The sequence below is a fragment of the Myotis lucifugus genome, unplaced genomic scaffold, assembly GCF_000147115.1.
Source record: "Myotis lucifugus unplaced genomic scaffold, Myoluc2.0 scaffold_20, whole genome shotgun sequence".
NCBI lineage: Eukaryota > Metazoa > Chordata > Mammalia > Chiroptera > Vespertilionidae > Myotis > Myotis lucifugus.
In genome coordinates, this window is record NW_005871068.1 from 2,516,529 (window position 1) to 2,535,796 (window position 19,268).

The window sequence follows — 19,268 nt, forward strand, 5'->3', positions numbered from 1 at the left end:
GCTGCCCTCAGCTTTGCCTGCACAAAAAAACCCAACAGGTCCGCTACGAATCGATCCCGAAATTTTGCCTCGTGTTTTCCAGTCATCCTGCCGGCAGGTACTGTATGAACCCAAGCAGAAAGAAGTCCAAGTAATGAGGTCCTGCTGCACCGACGGTCCTCCTTTCCCCGGCCCGAGCCCTGGCCTGCCTTCCTTTATTCGCCCCGCCCCTCCTCCCCCGCCCTGCCTTTGGTCTGGCGGTTGCCGCGGCGACTTCCTTCCTCTCCCAACAAGATGGCGGGGGGTGAGGCTGGCGTGACTCTCGGCCAGCCGCATCTTTCTCGACAGGATCTCGCCACTTTGGTAAGGTTTCGATCTGGGAGGATGCGGAGTGAACTCGGGAGTGGGAGAGACAGGGCCTCCCGAGTGGCGTTGAGACAAGGCAGTGCCGGGCTGCAGGAACGTGGTTAGCTCTGGAACCGGAGGTCCTGAGCCGCGCTCGCGCCGCCGCCGCCTGCCTCTCGGCAAGTCCGCGAGCTGGGCGGGCGGAGTGATATCGTGAGACCTAAATGTCATTAAGGTGTTCACTTTTGAAAGTTTGTCCTCAGTGCTAATGTCAAGGTTGGGCTGCCTCCGGCCTCTCCATCTTCTCTAGAGAACGGAGTACAGTCTTATGTAGCGATGAGAAGGACTTTTAAAACTTCCCAGTCATCCGAGTACAAGATTGCTTATAGAAGAGAGCTATTTGCATGGTGGTGAACTGTAGGTAAAGTGTAAAGTCAAAGGAAAAAGTTGTGATTTGCCTTATGTACAGTGATTAAAAGTAAAAGTAAAATGTTTAATTGCAGGATGTTACCAAATTGACGCCACTTTCACACGAAGTAATCAGCAGACAAGCCACAATTAATATAGGTAAGATAAGGATAACTTCTTGGACACCTGAGTTGCTTGATCTCCAGCAAATGATTTTCTCTCCCTTTGTGTGATTACCTGAATTATATAAGGATGCAGATATTCAAATAGACATTGAGCACTTGTGAGCAAAGCACCTCCTTGATTTCTTTGGGAAGCACATGTTACCCATGCTTACCTTACAGACTAGGTGAGAAAAAAAAACATACAGACATATGAGAAGTTTAATAGCATAAGGCAATATGTAGTCATGTAGCACGTTTAAAAGTAAAAATGTGGCTGTACTTGTCACACAGGGTTATTGCAAGGGCAGAGTTTCTTTGAAAGTTTTATTTGATATATAGGCTATTATTAAGTAGAGTATTTTTTTCCCCTTAATTGACACCTACAGCTGTAGAGGAGAAGTTATGTTGGCTGAGTGTAAATTTGGGCTATTTGAGAGTCTGTACAAACAGCACAGTAAAGCCTAGTTAAAAGTAAGGCTTTACCATCAGGCTATTAAAGAGTTGTAAGACATATGCTATCCTTGACATCATTACTGTAATTAAACCTGGGTTTTCTCATTTTCATGGATTCCTTTTGGTTAGGCTCATCATACCTATTTATTTTATTCTGGGAATGCTGGAAAATTTCTGAATATACAAGATACATATTTTTTATTGCATTTTTTATTTTTTGATTTGAGAGAAACATCGATTTGTTGTTCCACTTATTTATGCATTCATTGGTTGCTTCTTGTGTGTACCCTGACCAAAATCGAACCCACAACCTTGGTGTATTAGGATGATGCTCTAACCAACTGAGCTGCCCATCCAGGACCTTGAGTGTTTATTTTAAATGAAGGCAGTCTTTCCTGTGGTTAAAAACATGAGATGAATAGTTTTTAGTATGCTAAGTACGGCTTTTTTGTTATTGTTAATCCTTACCCAAGGATATTTTTTCCATTGACATTTTAGAGAGTGGAAGGGAGAGGGGGAGGCTCTCATCCTTGATGTTTTTGTCTCTCTCCCTCTCCCTTCCTCTCTGAAATCAAGAAAAAAAATTTAAAAAAAGGAATATGTAGGCGCAAAAATTGAAGTCACTGTTGGTTTTACATTGATATTTATAATGAGTTATAGCTTTGTTTTTCTACTCCGTTGTTATTTGCAAAAAATATTTGGTGCAGTTGAGTACATGTGAATTAATTTTTTTGAATTTTGTCTGTAGGTACAATTGGCCACGTAGCTCATGGGAAATCCACAGTTGTAAAAGCTATTTCTGGAGTCCACACTGTCAGGTTCAAAAATGAACTAGAAAGAAATATTACAATCAAGCTTGGATATGCTAATGCTAAGGTGAGCCCTGTACTGTGGAACTAGAAATCAACTTTAATTGGAACATGCAGATAACAAATCCCAAATCTTCTTTTCATTGAAACTTTTAGATTTATAAACTTGATGACCCAAGTTGTCCTCGGCCAGAATGTTACAGATCCTGTGGAAGTAGCACACCTGATGAGTTTCCTACAGACATTCCAGGGACCAAAGGAAACTTCAAATTAGTCAGGTGACCTCTTCGGTGCTAAAAACACTTTATAGGAACACTTTAGTTGGAACTCTGAAATATGTAACCGGGATATTTAACAGAGAGCCTAATCGCTGAATGGTTTTGTTATTTTAACATTATTTTATGTTTTTAAATAGGTGTTTCTGTTCTTAGGGCAGGAACAAAATGATGAGAGAGAATCATTGATCGGCTGCTTTCTGCATGGCTCACAACCCGAGCATGTGCCCTGACCAGGAATTGAACCGTGACCTCCTGGTTCATAGATCTACACTCAACCTCTGAGGCACATCAGCCGGGCAGAGAATTTATTCTTGTATCAAAAGCCAGGCCAATTCCAGCTTTTGAAAGTGCTAGCGAAATTTTTGGCAAATTGTTTTTTCAGATGGCAATGTCCATTCTGTTAACATTGTTAACTTTCAGATAGATGACATTCCCTGTATATACTCCATACCGTATTTACTTTCATTGGATTTGGGAGTTTCTGGCTCTTCAGTTATTTCTAGTTATTACATAGCTAATTTCATTTGCTTTGTAATGATCTATAGTGATTTGACTTTCAGCGAGTAGGTAATCTTATTTCCAAGGTCTAGAAACACCAAGTCCTGTAACCACTTGACTTTATAGTAGTAAGAATTATTTATATTTTTTCCATATTCATATATAATATTTATATTCTGCATTTAAACTGATTTAATTTTGGGAAATCTGTAACTTGCATCTTGAAGCATTGATTGATCTTAGGACTGATTGTTATTGCTCCATTGGTAGACATGTTTCCTTTGTTGACTGCCCTGGCCACGATATTTTGATGGCTACTATGCTGAACGGTGCCGCAGTGATGGATGCAGCTCTTCTGTTGATAGGTAAGTAATATCAGAATTGGTTTGGACAAATCAATGTGGAGGAAATCCCAGATGAAATATTTAAAGGGGAACTAAGGCCTTTACAGGCCATATCTATTACCTAATGGTGACATGAGTGGAAACTAATATGAAATACTAGATGACATCCCTGCCTACCAGCTGTCACAAAATATTAAACAAGATAGACCTAGGGCCTATAGAATTCATATGGTAGTATATAGTTTTAAAAGTCAAGAGTTCATTTTCCTTACATCACATGATATAACTTATTTTTATTTTAAATTTACCTGTAAAAGTACATGTGAGTTTTTGTTTTTGTCTCAGCTGTCCACTGCAACATTGATGTATAATGTTTTTATTTAGATGCAAACTCATTCTTAGTAAGTGTCGAAGTTTAGACCTGAATTGGGGTTTTCAGGACTAGGGTTATACTACCTCCTTATGTGAGCTGTTGAGAGATTTGTTGCTATGGGATATAATTTTTTTAAAGTATGCCAAGGGATATAGTATAGGACACTTGAACATTACTGCATAGAGAGGATGACCGTTGGAGTGCCCAACAAAACATGCCTATTTCTTTATGATACACTGTTAGTTACCTTCACTATTAGTGTTCTTCCCTTTGTTAGGGAATAACCTCTAATAGTTGAAATTCATAGACTGTATTAAGTGTCTTTCCCTCTTAATTACTCTCTGCCTCTTGGGAGCTTGACTAGGCCGGAACATTTCTAATCCTGGATAGAGCCTTATGCCTGAGCAAAAGTTAAGGGCAGACCCTGAGATGCCAAACTTGTTGATTCCAAACTCCTTGCTTAGGACCAGCAATGGGAGCCAAACGATGTGATAACCAGGACCTTCGCCTTGAATAGGTCTAGGACATTCAAATGTTTCCTTTATCACATGCCAGCTAATAAAATATACATAATATAAAACATCATTTTAGCCATTTAAAGTGTACAATTTGGTGACATTAAGTACACTGACGGTGTTGTACAAGTATCACCACCGTCTAGTTCCAGGACATCTTCATTACCCCAAAAGAGAGCCCTATGCCCATTAAACAGTCACTCTATTCTCCCCCCTAGCCCAGCTCCTGGCAACCACTAATCTGCTTTCTGTCTCATGAATTTGCCTCTTCTGACAAATATTTCTCGCTAATTCTCATGCATCTATTTTATTCTTTGTCATTTAGCTGGTAATGAGTCTTGTCCTCAGCCTCAGACTTCTGAACACCTGGCTGCTATAGAAATCATGAAACTGAAGCATATTTTGATTCTACAAAATAAAATAGATTTGGTGAAAGAAAGCCAGGCTAAAGAACAGTATGAACAGATCCTTGCATTTGTACAAGGTAAGAAGCCATAATATCTAATACATCGATGCATCACTTTGAGAGCTATTTAATCCAGGTACCAGATGTTAACTCTTAATAGATTTTATAAAACAGGGTAAGCTTAGGGGTCTTAAGCCTTATTTTTCTCTACCTACCACTGGTGAAATCAATGTTTCTGAATGAATAGACTAAAATATATTTTCGCTGGTTGAAAGTTAGAAGTGAAGTTGTATTCTGGAAACTATCAGTTTTAAAAATCCTCAGTGAGCCCTAGCTGGTTTGGCTTAGTGAATAGAGCGTCAGCCTGGGGACTGAAGAGTCCTGGGTTCAATTCCGGTTAAGGGCACATGCCTGGGTTGTGGGCTCGACCCCCAGTAGGGGGTGTGCAGGAGGCAGCCTATCAATGATTCTCTCTCATCATTGATGTTTCTATCTCTTCCCTCTCCCTTCCTCTCTGAAATCAATGAAAATATATTTTTAAAAAGTAAAAATAAAAAAATCCTCAGTGATAATAAAATGAACAAAGCACTTAAAAAAATAGGTCTTAAATTATTCTTACTGAGTAGCTACTTGGAGAATTGGAACTGACAATCATTTATTTAAACTTCATCATCCCTTTCTCTACCAGCTAGTGATCTTCATTTTAGGGAAGACATGATACATCTTACTGTTGACATTCGATTCTCTCTCAGCCATGTTTTTGTTGTTAGAAAGATTGACTTTCCATGAACCCAGTTCTATCATAATGAAAAAGAATAAGTCATATTGATTAAAATTAATTCTGTTTGTTCCATTTCTTTGACTAGCCTGTTTGACATATAATTAATAAGGAGCAAATATTAATATGTGCAGTAGTCTTTGATTAGCAAAGAGTCTGTAATTTTATCTTGACATTTATTGGAAGGTTAATTACATGTTATTGGAAATCTTTCAACTAGTAAAATGTTCTTTCCCAGGAGTGTTAGTATTTTATTCCTTTAAACAGTTTTATCATCTTAGTATATTAAATATATTTTAACATTTTTCTCTTAAAGGGAATAGTATCCATTTTCAGGAGTAAAAGCAAACAGAATACTGCTACCTTTCTAAACAAAAATCACTTTCTACTGGTTTCTGGCACTTGTGTGGGGATGTGTAGGCATCTGTTTCTTAACAGTTTCCTGTAACATGTATAGAACAAATTTTGTAAAATTGAATTCTGATTTTTCTGAATTTTGTCATATAGGTACAGTAGCAGAAGGTGCTCCTATTATTCCAATTTCTGCTCAGCTGAAATACAATATTGAAGTTGTCTGTGAGTACATAGTAAAGAAAATTCCAGTACCGCCAAGAGATTTTACTTCAGAACCCCGACTTATTGGTAAGTGATAGGATTTGTTTTTAACTCTTTTTAAAAAAAGTATATTTTATTGATTTTTTACAGAGAGGAAGGGAGAGGGATAGAGAGCCAGAAACATCAATGAGAGAGAAACATCGATCAGCTGCCTCCTGCACACTCCTTACTGGGGATGTGCCCACAACCAAGGTACATGCCCTTGACCGGAATCGAGCCTGGCACCCTTGAGTCCGCAGGCTGACGCTCTGTCCACTGAGCCAAACCGGTTAGGGCTGTTTTTAACTCTTAATTGGATCTTTTCTACATTGCTGATTCCCCCTTAAGAGTATTTACTACTATTTCCTATTTCTTGTACCATTAATGAAGATTTTCATGTCCCTTTCACTTTTATTTAAGTTTAAAATATCAATTTTGCTATAATTTGATCATCAAAGCTTGTGATTTCTTTTTTATTTTATTGATTTCAGAGAGGGAGAGAAACATCAATGATGAGAGAGAATCATTGATCAGCTGCCTACTGCACACCCCCTACTGGGGATCAAGCCCGCAAACCGGCCACGTGCCCTTGACGGAAATTGAACCCAGGACCCTTTAGTTTGCTGGTCTATGCTCTTACCTACTGAGCCAAACCAGCTAGGGCTAAGCTTGTGATTTCTACAGAGATGTAGGAGCCTTTTCAAAACACATTTGAGCCCTTTTGGGCCTTCACCCAAGGCCCACCTGTGTGTTGTGGGAAGTGTTCTCTTGGGTGATTGTGATGCGTACCCATTGTTAAGAGACACTGCTCTCAGGACCTAAGTGCAGGTCATATAGTCCTAGAGTTGTTTTGTAGTTTTAAAACTAAATTTTTATTTAGAAGTTGTATAGTGGTATATAAAGGAAAGAAAAAAGTCCATAATCTCCCTGCCTCCCTCCCACTTCTAGCCCCTTAGCCCTGAAGTATTTTAGTTTTAGTTTTTCTTTGTGGAAGTGGGATCATACTGTGTGTGTTATTTTATTAACTAGTTTTTTCCTTTAGTAGTATCCTTCCAGTTCATTACATACGGTTCTACATTCTTTAATGGCTGCATGACAAACCCTGGTATTGATGTACCATAAAATGCCTCCTGTCAGTGAACTTTTACGTTATTTCCACTTTTCCATAAGGCTGCAGTAATCTCGGAGTAATAATATTAGGTTTTGTCACAAACTCACCCTATGGTGTAAATCTTGTGTATACTATTTTAGGAAAGTTAACTTAGAAAATAATATTTCATCTAAAATTAAAGTGTGTAGAATCAGCTTTAATTTGTTTTCTTTTTAGTTATTAGGTCCTTTGATGTCAACAAACCTGGCTGTGAAGTTGATGACCTTAAAGGGGGTGTAGCTGGTGGTAGTATTCTAAAAGGAGTGTTAAAGGTAAGTTGGGTTTTGGTTGTTGTGTTTTTGTTTGTTTAATTGAGGTAAATTGGTTAATAACATTATTTAAATTTCAGGTTTTTACAACCTTATAATACAATGTCTGTATACTCCATTGAATGCTCACCACCCAAAGTCTACTGGTTATGTTTTTGCTTTGTTTCCCCCTGGTCTTTTTTTCTTCTTAGGTTTTTTTTTTTTTCTTTTTTCAATTACAGTTTACATACAGTATTATTCTGTATTTGTTTCAGATGTACAGCAAGTGGTTAGAAAATCATGTACTTCCCTGGTCTTAATTAGGAAAGCAGTATATGGATATTTTAAATTGAAAAATAAAAAAATTTTTTTCTAAAGACATAAAACTCTTTTTAAAAGAATTTATTGATTTGAGAGAGAGAGAGAGAGATCAATTTGTTCTACTTATTTATGTATCGGTTGCTTCTTGTATGTGCTCTTATTGGGGATCAAATCCGCAACCTTGGCATATTGGGACAACACTAACCAACTGTGCTACTCATTCAGGGCAAAAATTTTTTTTCTTGGTGGTGCCTAGTACTTGATATAGATGTCTTTTACTACTCCACATTTTTTGTGGAGATAGGCTTATATGGTAGCTGGTTAGAAACAGTTGGATGGTTCTGTTTTGGGAGATCATTTTACTTTTTTTTATTGTTGTGATCTTTGAAATAGAAAAAGGATTGCCCTTTCACTTTTGTGGTCTTTCTGTTAGGACTTTTTATGTGTAAATGGGAATTGTGTTGTCCCTAACTCTAAATGCAGTGATTTTAATTATTAAATTTTTTTTTTACAGGTGGGCCAGGAGATAGAAGTCAGACCTGGTATTGTTTCCAAAGATAGTGAAGGAAAACTCATGTGTAAACCAATCTTTTCCAAAATTGTATCACTGTTTGCGGAACATAATGATCTTCAGTACGCTGCTCCAGGGGGTCTTATTGGTAAGGTTTTTCCTCTCATCCCTATGTTTTTTTTGAGAGGCAGGAAGGGAGAGGGAGAGAAAAACATCAATGTGAGAGAGGGAAGCATCGGTTGGCTGCCTCCTACATGCCCCCCATTGCGGATCAAGCCCACAACCTGGGCATGTGCCCCAACTGACTGAGAATTGAGGACCTTGCAGTATATGGGATGACACCCAACCAACTAAGCCACACCAGCCAGGGCACATCTCTACATTTTCATTTGTGGATATTCATGGCACTTTTCAAGGGAAATGGATTACTCAAAAAGATATAGGTGTTTTTTTTTTAAATTCTCACCTCAGGATATGTTCTTCATTAATTTTGGAGAGGGGGAAAAGGGAGAGGAAGGGGGGGAGAAAGATTACTCTTGTAGCCACCACCCAGCTTCAACAAATTACCAATACTCTCCCAATCTTGTTTCCTCTTTATATCTCTGTTCCTCTCCTCCTCAAAAGATACACTGCTAAAACATTTTGAAGTGGATCCTAGGAGTCATATATGAAATCTTTAAGCTATTTTTTTGACTAGCCTTCCAGGGGAGAAATGGCAGGCAGATATTCTTCACACTACCCATGAATTTTGTATCTTTTCAACCTTCATTAAGGATAGATTCATTTTTTAGTTAGGCTGTTATCTCTTTGCCCTTTGTTTAGAATTTAAGTGAAGGGAGTCTTTCTGATTTAAAATGCACAACTAACTTGGGAGTTTACAATTTTATTTCTTCAGATAAAATGGATTTTTTGTCAAACCTATGTAGCTGTTATGTTACTATGAAAATCTAAGTATTAAAATGTACAGGTATGTGCTGTACTTGTTTGAGTATGTTTTGGGGTAAACAGCTTTGTAGGGGGAAAAATTGGAACATATATATACACATACATATACATATATATGTATGTGTATATATATGCACATACACTAGAGGCCCGATGCACAAAATTCATGCAAGGGGCTCGGCCCTTGCAGCCTCGGCCAGCCCTTGCAGCCCTGGCTTCGTCCGGAAGGTCAATTGACTGTTCGGTCTAATTAGCATATTAGCTCTTTATTATATAGGATATATCTTATTTTATATCAGGAGTTGGAACCAAAATTGACCCCACTTTGTGCCGGGCTGACAGAATGGTGGGGCAGGTACTTGGTGCAGTTGGAGCTTTACCTGAGATCTTCACAGAATTGGAAATCTCCTATTTCCTGCTTAGACGCCTTCTAGGGGTACGCACTGAAGGAGACAAAAAAGCGGCAAAAGTAAGTGCTTTCCATAATTCCTGTTTCAGAAAAGTGACAGTGATGTGAAGACCGGTCTTACAGTTAACATGGGATTCCAAAAAAAAAGTAAATTTGACTTCTTGAAAATGGAGAATTTCGATATGGCATTCAGTTTAAAGTGAAACCAAACAAAACGGAAAAGTATGTCATGTGTCAATGATTTAGTCCTGTCTGTTATCCATTTTATTTATTTTTTATTTTTGTTAATCTTCACCTGAGGATATTTTCCCATCGATTTTTAGAGAGAGTGGAAGGGAGGGGGAGAGACAGAAAAAAACATCAGTGTGTCCTCCAGTTGATTGGTTACCTCCTGCACGTGCTCCAACCAGGGCCAGAGATTGAGCCTGCAACTGAGGCATGTGCCCTTGACGAATCAAACCCAGGCCCATGCTCTATCCACTGAGCTAACCTGGCTAAGGCATCATTTGATTTTTTTTAAGTTTCAAGATTATGCTGGCAGAGATGGAAAGTTGCTGACATCTGTTGTTGGCAAGGATGTCAGAAAATGAATAGTAAGTTTTGGAACACATTTTCTTGATATTGGGGTTTATTTTTATTTCCCTAGGTGCAAAAGTTGTCTAAGAATGAAGTGCTCATGGTGAACATAGGATCCCTGTCGACTGGAGGAAGAGTTAGTGCAGTCAAGGCTGATTTGGGCAAAATTGTTTTGACTAATCCTGTGTGCACAGAAGTAGGAGAAAAAATTGCCCTTAGCCGAAGGGTTGAGAAACACTGGCGGTAAGTGTATTAGCCTTTGTCACTGTCTATTAAAGAAGACACAGTTAATTTTCTTAGATCCTTGGTGGTGCGCGCGCGCACACACACACACACACACACACACATATACTTGAATACAACAGTTATTGTGGCTTTAACTCTAAACTATATTTATTTGGATGACTTTGTAATCTGTATATCCAGCCGTGATTTGTGATGGACACCTATCAAAAACCAATGAATTTGGTTCAGTATTTCCCTTGTCTTTGGCTTTTTAAAACTTTCATTTGGAAATAAGTTCAGACTTAACAGGAAAATTACAAGAGTTGCACACACAACTCCTGTATTCCCTTTTCCCAAATGCACAATTTACTTGTGTGTGTGCATATATATTTATATATATATACTAGGAGTAGCTCTCTGCTGCTTGCCTTAGCTGGCCACCCTGCCCACCACGCTGGTAGCTCTCCCCTGCTCATTGCTTGCTGCCCCGCCCTCCTATAGCTCTTCCTGCTCTTAGCTTGCTGCCCCACCCTCCTGTAGCTCTCCACTGCTTGTAGATCGGTCGTGATGTTATGGCATCCTGGCTAATTTGCATATTCTATTATTAGATGTATAAACATTTTTTCTGAGCTGTTTGAGGATTAGGTTGTTTATAACCATGCCCCTTGATCTCATAATACTTCATATAGTTCCTAAAAACAAAGATATTTTCTTATATAACCACGTAAAGAAGTTTAACATTGATAAAATAATAAAATCTACAGTCCATATTCCAGTTTTATTGTTTGTCCCAATATTGTCCTCTACGTCCTTCCAATCTGGGTCATGCATTGCATTTAGTTTTCATGTCTCTTTGATCTCTAATCTGAAATTTCCTTAACCTTTCATTGTCTTGGCATTGTCAGCTTTGAAGAATACAAGCTAGTTACTTTATAGACTATTCCTCAATTTGGGTTTATCTGATGTTTCCTAAGATTAGACTCAGGTTTTATATTGTTGGCTGGAATACTTATATAAGTGGTGATGTATCCTTAGAGAATCATTAAAATTATTCAAAGAAATGAGAGCATCTGAATGAGTCTTACATTCTTTTTTTTTAAATTTTTTTTTTATTGAGTTCAGAGAGGAAAGGAAAGGGAGAGAGAGAAACATCAATGATGAGAGAATATCAGTGATTGTCTGCCTCCTGCACGCCCCCTACTGGGAATTGAGCCCATAATCCTGGCATGTGCCCTGATTAAGAATCAAACCCGTGATCTCTTGAATCCTGGGTCGACGCGCAACCACTGAGCCACACTGGCCGGGTGATTCTTACATTCTTTAGAATTGTAGTTTTAATCCATGTGGAGGTGGATTTTGTCCTAGAAGCTAGAGTTGAGTTAGCAATCCAGCTTAGTCACTTATTAGAGCAGACATTGGAAGAGGGAGCAGAGGTCTCTCTACTGTTGAGAGTAATCCTATATAATAAAGAGCTAATATGCAAATGGTCGTCAGGCCAGGGGACCTGGAGCCACGCCCCTGGGTGGGGCCAGCCAGGTCTTGGTCTTGCCCAGTGGGGGTGGGGCTGACCGGGTCTTGGTCTGGTGCGATTTTGAGGTGCACGCGGGTGGGCGGGGACTTGACTCTCAGTCCCACGGCGTGCCCCAGACTCTGACAGGAGGGAGATTTTCATATATATTTTTACTAATTTTCTTTCATCTCTGACACTTATATTATAGAGAAAGGGATTTCCTCTAATTAACTCACTTTTAATGTGCACAAATTTTGTGCACCGGGCCACTAGTCTGCCAATAATAGATTATCTAGTCCTTTAGTTTAATTTCCTTTACCAGCTAAGGTAATGCTAAAGCCATTGTGATATGCTGAGGTGCTGTGAATGGAGAAAAGGATAGAGAATGAGATTTTTTTAAAAGTATAAGAGTGAGGGGTTTTATAACAGCACTAGAGGCCCGTTGCACGAAGAGATTCATGCAATAGGTCTTCCCTTCCCCTGGCTGCTGGCACTGGTTTTCCTCCAGCACCCGGGACCCAGGCCTTCGCTCCTTTGGCCCAGAGCTTTGCTCTGCCGCTTCGCGCCTACACATGCAAATTAACCGCCATCTTTGTTGGGTTAATTTGCATACTCCTGGTTGGCTGGTGAGCACAGCGGAGGGACAGTCAGTTTACATGTTTGTCTATTATTAGGTAAGATGGTTCCTTAGGTGGGTGGGAAGGCTCTTGACAGTTCTGAAGGAGTAGGTGTATTTTGATAGAGTGAAGATGAGCATATTTATAGTAGCAATTTTTTTTTTCTTCTGTCATTCATTCTGACTAGAGTCCATCTGTCTGGGTCTAAGAATCTAAGATGATAGTGTGAGCTTTATGGAGAAGCAGGTTTTGGAAACATTCTGATTGAGCAGATAGGCAAGTAAAACCAGTTATGTCAAATGATTGTGTGGTAATAATGAAATAGCCCCTAAATCAGTTTCTTTTATTTTCATTTTGCAGTTTAATTGGTTGGGGTCAAATAAGAAGAGGAGTGACAATCAAGCCAACAGTAGATGATGACTGAAGAATTCGGAACAAGTCAGATTTTCAAAGTAGTGCCTGGGGAGTGAACTTCACCTTAGCGATTACTGTCATTTTTTGGTGATGCAAATGTAACCTCTCTAGTACTGAAATAAGGTCTACAATAAATGCAAAAATTACTGGATTGATTCTCTCAGAAACTACTCATTCCCAAATAATGTCTAAATTACATAACTGCTGGTTTGAAATGAAACTACTACAGTTAGCTTTTGCTGTAGCACATGTACCACCGAACCTGTTTGAAATAAATTTTTTCTTCTTATTTTCATGATTCATCTTTGAGTAGCTTCAGGCTTGAAAGGATTATTACATCAGTAAAAACTTGGAGATACAAATTCTTGAAGACCAGCTTCCCTTTGCCTCATATTTTATGTTGTTTCATTTTCACAATTTTGAGTAAAAGAAATGAATAGGTTCAAATAAAATTATCCTTCAGAGCAAGCATGTCACACTCAAAGGTTAACATGGGCTAAATTAGGCTTAAGTTTATGTGGGTGGCAAAAAAACCCCAAAAGCTTCAATTTTCATAGAAACGTAGGTTTATTTTGATAGAGACATTCTGAATGCAAAGGGCTGAAATAAATGAGTCATTGTTAACAAAATAATAGAACATTTTAATAAAAATATTTTTTCTTGAACATTAACTTACCAGACACTGAATAACTACACAAATTAATAAGTGTAATGCAAATAAACCTATTTTTCTTGTTCTCCAAAAGCGAAATCTTTTCTGTTGCGCACAACAAGCAAGTCAGTCCAAGACTAATGACATGGCAATCGGCTGCTAAAATATTTGCTGCTAGTATTAGTGGAGAGAAATGGTGTCCCTGCGCATAAGGTGCATAAGGAAAATGAATGCAACACGGTTATAGTAATCAGTCATTAGTGAATGTAGTTTGTTATGTATAACAGGATATTGTAAAAATTAAGTTACAGATTTAAAAAAATATATAGATTTCAGAGAGGAAGGAAGAGGGAGAGAAACATCAATGATGAAAGAAAATCATTGATTGGCTGCCTCCTGCACGTCCACCCATGGGGATCAAGCCTGCAACCCAGGCATGTGCCCTTGACTGAAATTGAACCTGGGACCCTTCAGTCCGCAGGCTGATGCTCTATCCACTGAGCCAAACCAGCTAGGGCAAGTTACGAAATTTTTATTAAAAAGTTTCTTCCATTATATTGGCTGGGCCACAAAAATATTTGTTGTGGGCTGCGAGTTTGACATGCTTGCTTTGGAGCATGAGTGCTGGTTACTGTGGGCACACCCCTCCTCCACCCCCCTTTCTCTCTTTTCCTGGACTGGAATACAAGAAACAAGTCAGAAGTTCTCACCCTTTCCCTATGAAATCCTGTAATTGTGTTGGTTGACGCCTGAAATCCAACAGCCTTCTCCCATTGCAAATACTGTTAAACCAGGTGCTTCTAGATAAGATCTTCCAAGGCCTTATTTATGAGATTCTAATAGTAATCTTTGGGATTTATTATAGGTATATACTTACTGATTACAGAGAGGGACAGGGAGAGAGAAACATCAATGATGAGAGAATCATTGATCAGCTGCCTCCTGCACACCCCACACCAGGGATGGAGTCCACAATCGGTCATATGCCCTGACCAAGAATCAAACTGTGACCTGGTTCATGGGTCGATGTTCAACCACTGAGCCACCAGCCGGGCAAAGTTTTGTGTGTTGTTTTGTTTTTTAATATTAGTAATCTAATGAGCTTTCAAGAGAAAAGATGTTAGAAAGCAAGGGGTGTGATTTTTAACTTATTCTCCATGTTCCTGTACTTTTCATGTTTTAATTTTTACTTATTTTTTGTTTCATAAGATTCTGTTAGAGCAGTGGTTCTCAACTCTGAATGACATTAGAATTGTTGGAGAAATCTGAAAAAAAGAAAGCTGCCTGCCCTAGCTGGTTTGGCTCAGTGGATAGAACATGGGCCTGCGGACTGAAGGGTCCCAGGTTCAATTCCCGGTCAGGGCACATACCCAGGTTGCAGGCTTATCCCCAGTAGGGGGCATGCAGGAGGCAGCCAATCCATGATTCTCTCTTACCATTGAGGTTTCTATCTCTCCCTCTCCCTCTCTGAAATCAATAAAATAAGTATTTTTTAATAAAAGATAGATGCCCCACAGAGATTCTGATTTAATTGGCTTGGGGTGGAGCTGAGGTGTGATGTTTTTAAAAACTCCCCAGTGTTGAGAAACAAGTTTAGAGAGTTGAGAAGTAGGTGTATCAGATAACACAGAATCTTATTGAGTTTTGGTAGTCTGATAATACCCTAGTTTGCTTTTCTTCAATTTGCATTTAATGTGGGATTGGATGCCATAGTCATAATAGTATGCTCTTTTGGGCATTGAAGCTGGTGTGTCATAGAAGTTTAGTATCTATGACTATGAGTTATGTAAATATAAGTTTTGAGGAACCATATTAATGTTACATACTTGGTTGACTTTGAAGGGTTGTGTTATAGCGTCTGGAACACATTTAAATAAAACAAGGTTCTAATCCAAACATTAAGTTTATTTCTAATATGTCCCCCTGTGTTTTCTAAGCATTTACCAGAAATTCTGGAATGATGTAAGATCCAGAGCTTTGCAGTAGTTGACTAATTTATTATTTTTAAAAATATTCTTACTAATTTTTAGAGACAAAGGGAGAAACACTGATATGAGAGCAAAATATTGATAGGCTGCCTCTGCCAGAGATCCAGCCCACAACTTGGGCATGTGCCCTGACTGGGAATCAAATCGGCAACCTTTAGGAGCACAGGATGATGCCCAACCAACTGAGCCACACTGGCCAGCGCAACTAATTTAATTAAGCTCATGTCAGAATTGAAACCAGAAGTTTCTTACATGAATTGCAATAAATTTGCAAAGCACTGTGCTTAGTGTAAATGGGAATATACAAATGAAACAATGGGCCTTATTTTCATAGAACTTAAAGTTGGTACAGTGATTCTCAGCAAAAGACATACCTAGCTGAGAATCTGCCTATAATGTGATGTTGCTGATGAAAGTTCATTGCATCTAAATTCTGTTGGCTCTGGTCAGCAAGATCTTTTCAGAATCTGACCAGTTCTCATCACCTCCACTGCTACCATCTTACTTGTAGTCACCAGTGACAATAACCCTATAACTCCTTCCTGCTTCCACACTTTCACCACTGCAGTCTGTTCTCAACATAAGTAGGTACCCTTTTTGTAAGCGAATGCTATGTACAACTCTGATAAATTATAAAGTTAGTCTCACAGAAGTGGGGGGGGGGAGCATAAGGACAGTGAAGCTGTGACATCATCCAAATGATATCCAGGCTGACCTAAAAAGCTCTATGCACTATTTCACTCTTTGTGTATAACCTCCCAAGATGTGTGTGTGTTTACATTTGGCTTTTGCAGAGAAAAAAGAACTTTCCTTCTAATAAGAGTGTGCAAAAAGTTGCACTCATAAAATTTCTGAAATGCCATTTTTAGAAAAAAATGTGGTAAAGCTTCCAGTGAAATGGATACTTTTCTAGAAGTACATAAAAACATTTTTTAAAATACCAAAAATGAAGCAGGTACCCTTAAAATATTGATAATCAAGAAACTGAGCATGTTAAAAAAGTACCTTTGCAAAAATTTTCACATTCTGCCAAATTTTAAGGAATAGGTAATTCTGATACTTAAATTGTTCTAGAAAATAGGAAATGAAGAGGGGGCAAAAAAAGGAGACATCCTAACTCATTGTTCAAAATTATTCTATCCCTGCTGTCCAAAACTGGAAAGAATACTACAAAAAACAACAAAACCACTAGAGACTTCATCCTATATAATAAAGAGCTAATATGCAAATAGTTGTCACACCCTCATGCCCTTGCACCCTCACAACCTCATGCCAGAACTGCTCAGACAGTCAACACTGGGGTGAGTGGAATGGGGACCAGCCAGGCACAAATGAGTTTGTGAGAAAGGAATGGGGACCAGCCAGGCTGCGGCCTGGGAGAGGGACAAGCTGCCCGCCCCACGGTCCTGGGTGTCAGTGCCTGTTCCTGCAGCCTGGGAGAGGAACAAGCCGCCCACCCCACAGTTCCAGGTGCCAGCGGCTGCAGCCCAGGCAAAGCCACCCGCCCATGGTCCCCTGTGGCTGCGGCTGGCCCAGGCGAAGCCAGCCCAGGTCCTGGGTGCCTGCAGCTGGCCAGAGGAAGGGAAGCCTGGGTCCTGGGTACCTGCGACCAGCTGGAGGAAGGAATCCTGGGTCCCAGGTGTGGGGCGAGGCAGAGCTGGTTAAGGGCAGTCAGGCCAGCAGGGGAGCAGCTAGGCAGAGGTGTTTAGTGATGATCAGGCAGGCAGGCGGGCAAGCGGTTAGGAGCTAGTGGTCCCAGATTGCGAGAGGCAGTCAGACATCCCCCAAGGGGTCCCAAATTGGAGAGGGTGCAGGCCGGGCTAAGGGACCCCCTCCCCTCGCCACTCCCCCCCGCCCCGCATGGATTTTGTGCACTGGGCCTCTAGTAAAGTTATACAATTTATATTAAAATATTAGTAAATTAAGTCCAGCAATATATATCAAAAATAATGCATTCTTGTGTACATTTGAGTGTTTTTATCGGTTGAAATAAAAAGCATACCTTGAAGATGTATTTGGTACAATTCAAAAATTTAAAAACATAGGTGATGTAGAGAAGAAAACTATTAACTTGTGAACTTAGAGAACTATCAGAATTATCATTTTTAATGATGAAAAATTTTCATCTTGATAAAAAGTTTCACTTGAATAGAAAGGGGCCTGTGGGGTTAATAAAATAACTAGGGTGAAATTTACAGGGTGGGAAGCAGTCATCAATTGCATTCCACCAGAATTCATGTTATTGTTTTGTTTCTGAATTTTCAAGTCCTGGAACAAGTCAAGAATGTCAGCTGCCACTTCAATTCTACAACATGATTCTCTGGGGCTTAGCACATGAGATATAAATATTGGGAATGGAAGTGACAGAACATTATTTACCAGGTCTAAGGTTGTCTACTTGAAAAGACAACCCAGAAACTGAAAAGCTTGAACTGCTAAGAGAATTCAGTAAAGTGACAGAGTTCAAGATAAACATGCAAAAATTATTAGTTTACTAAATAATTTACTCATTTACAACACACAGATACACAAATCAGAAAATGCAATAGTTATAAACCATCCAGGTATAAATTTGGCAAGAATATTCAAGGTATATATGAATACAACCAACATTTGCTGAAAGACAAAAAAGGAGATATGAATAATAAGAAAATAGGCAATATTCTTGGATGGGAATACTCAACATTGTACAGATGACTGCCATTTTTTCCATAAAAGTGCAATCAATAAAAATTTCAATAAGACTTTAAAGAACTTGTTCAGCTAAACATAAAGATTTGGAAAAGTAAATTCACAAGAATAGTAAATAAACTTTGAAAAGGAATTATGATGGGAGAGTTGACATATAAAGCCACAATATAAGAAGCATGGTATTAATACAGAAATAGACCAATTATTGGAACAAACTATAACCAGATCTAAAATGTTAATAATATATGCTATAGGTAGCATTTTATGTCAGTGAAGAAAAAGATAGACTGTGTTTTAGTCCAAATGGCTAGCTATTTGGCGATTGAGATATTTCATTGAAAATTATATGTAAAACTTCATCGAGACAAAATTATGAACAAAGAAAATAAGAGATTATTTTAGTAATTTGGATGGGGAAGGCAAAACAAACCCAAAAATTATAAAGGAAAAATTGACAGATCCAATAAATAAAAGTTCAAAACTTATGGCCAAAGATATTGCAGATTTAAAAGATGATAGGTTGAGAGAAAATTCTTAAAACTTACATGACACATGAAAAATTAATATTCCAAGTATAAATCAGTAATATAAAAATAGAATAGAAATGAGCCAAAATACATATTGCATTGCTTTAGGTGGCTAAAAACTAGCAGGAAGAGAATTTGTATAGACTCATGAGCACATTAATTTGGTTTGGGCATCTGGAGAAGTTAGTGACAGTGAAATGGTCCCACACGCAGGAGCATATGCAGCATCTCACCTCCATGGAGTTTTCTTAGTGCCTCAGACTCCACAATAGGAAAGGACTGTTGTGACTTATAAGATAGCGTCTTATTGGATCATGAAAATGAGTTTTGTGCTGAACCATTGTTCTTTTCTACTCAGAGATCATATCATTGTTCAGGAAGAACTTAGACAAATATTCCTCTTACTATGCTTGCATTTAAGGGAACGTTTACAAACATTTGGCATCAGGGTAATAATCACACTGTATTCTGGAGGATAAGGCACCATTAGTGAATAATGTGTCTGACTTCAGCTTTTTGGCAACAGGGAAAATCCATCTT

At 38.8% G+C, this 19,268-nt stretch overlaps 1 protein-coding gene across 2 annotated transcripts; it reads left to right on the forward strand.

Moving 5' to 3' along the window:
* Positions 1 to 214: 214 nt before the first annotated feature.
* Positions 215 to 13,159, forward strand: EIF2S3 (eukaryotic translation initiation factor 2 subunit gamma). 2 transcript variants are annotated; one of them, XM_023751327.1, is made up of 12 exons: positions 215 to 342; positions 828 to 891; positions 2,098 to 2,225; positions 2,315 to 2,436; positions 3,205 to 3,299; positions 4,492 to 4,650; positions 5,858 to 5,992; positions 7,272 to 7,366; positions 8,178 to 8,322; positions 9,419 to 9,588; positions 10,175 to 10,347; positions 12,644 to 12,764. In XM_023751327.1, exons 1-12 carry the CDS (start codon positions 274 to 276, stop codon positions 12,675 to 12,677), a joined length of 1,389 nt encoding a protein of 462 aa, XP_023607095.1. In that variant the 5' UTR covers positions 215 to 273; the 3' UTR covers positions 12,678 to 12,764. The 2 variants fall into 2 exon arrangements, with proteins under 2 accessions (XP_023607095.1, XP_006085691.1); XM_006085629.2 differs by lacking the exon at positions 12,644 to 12,764 and adding an exon at positions 12,817 to 13,159 and having other exon boundaries at positions 216 to 342.
* Positions 13,160 to 19,268: the final 6,109 nt, after the last annotated feature.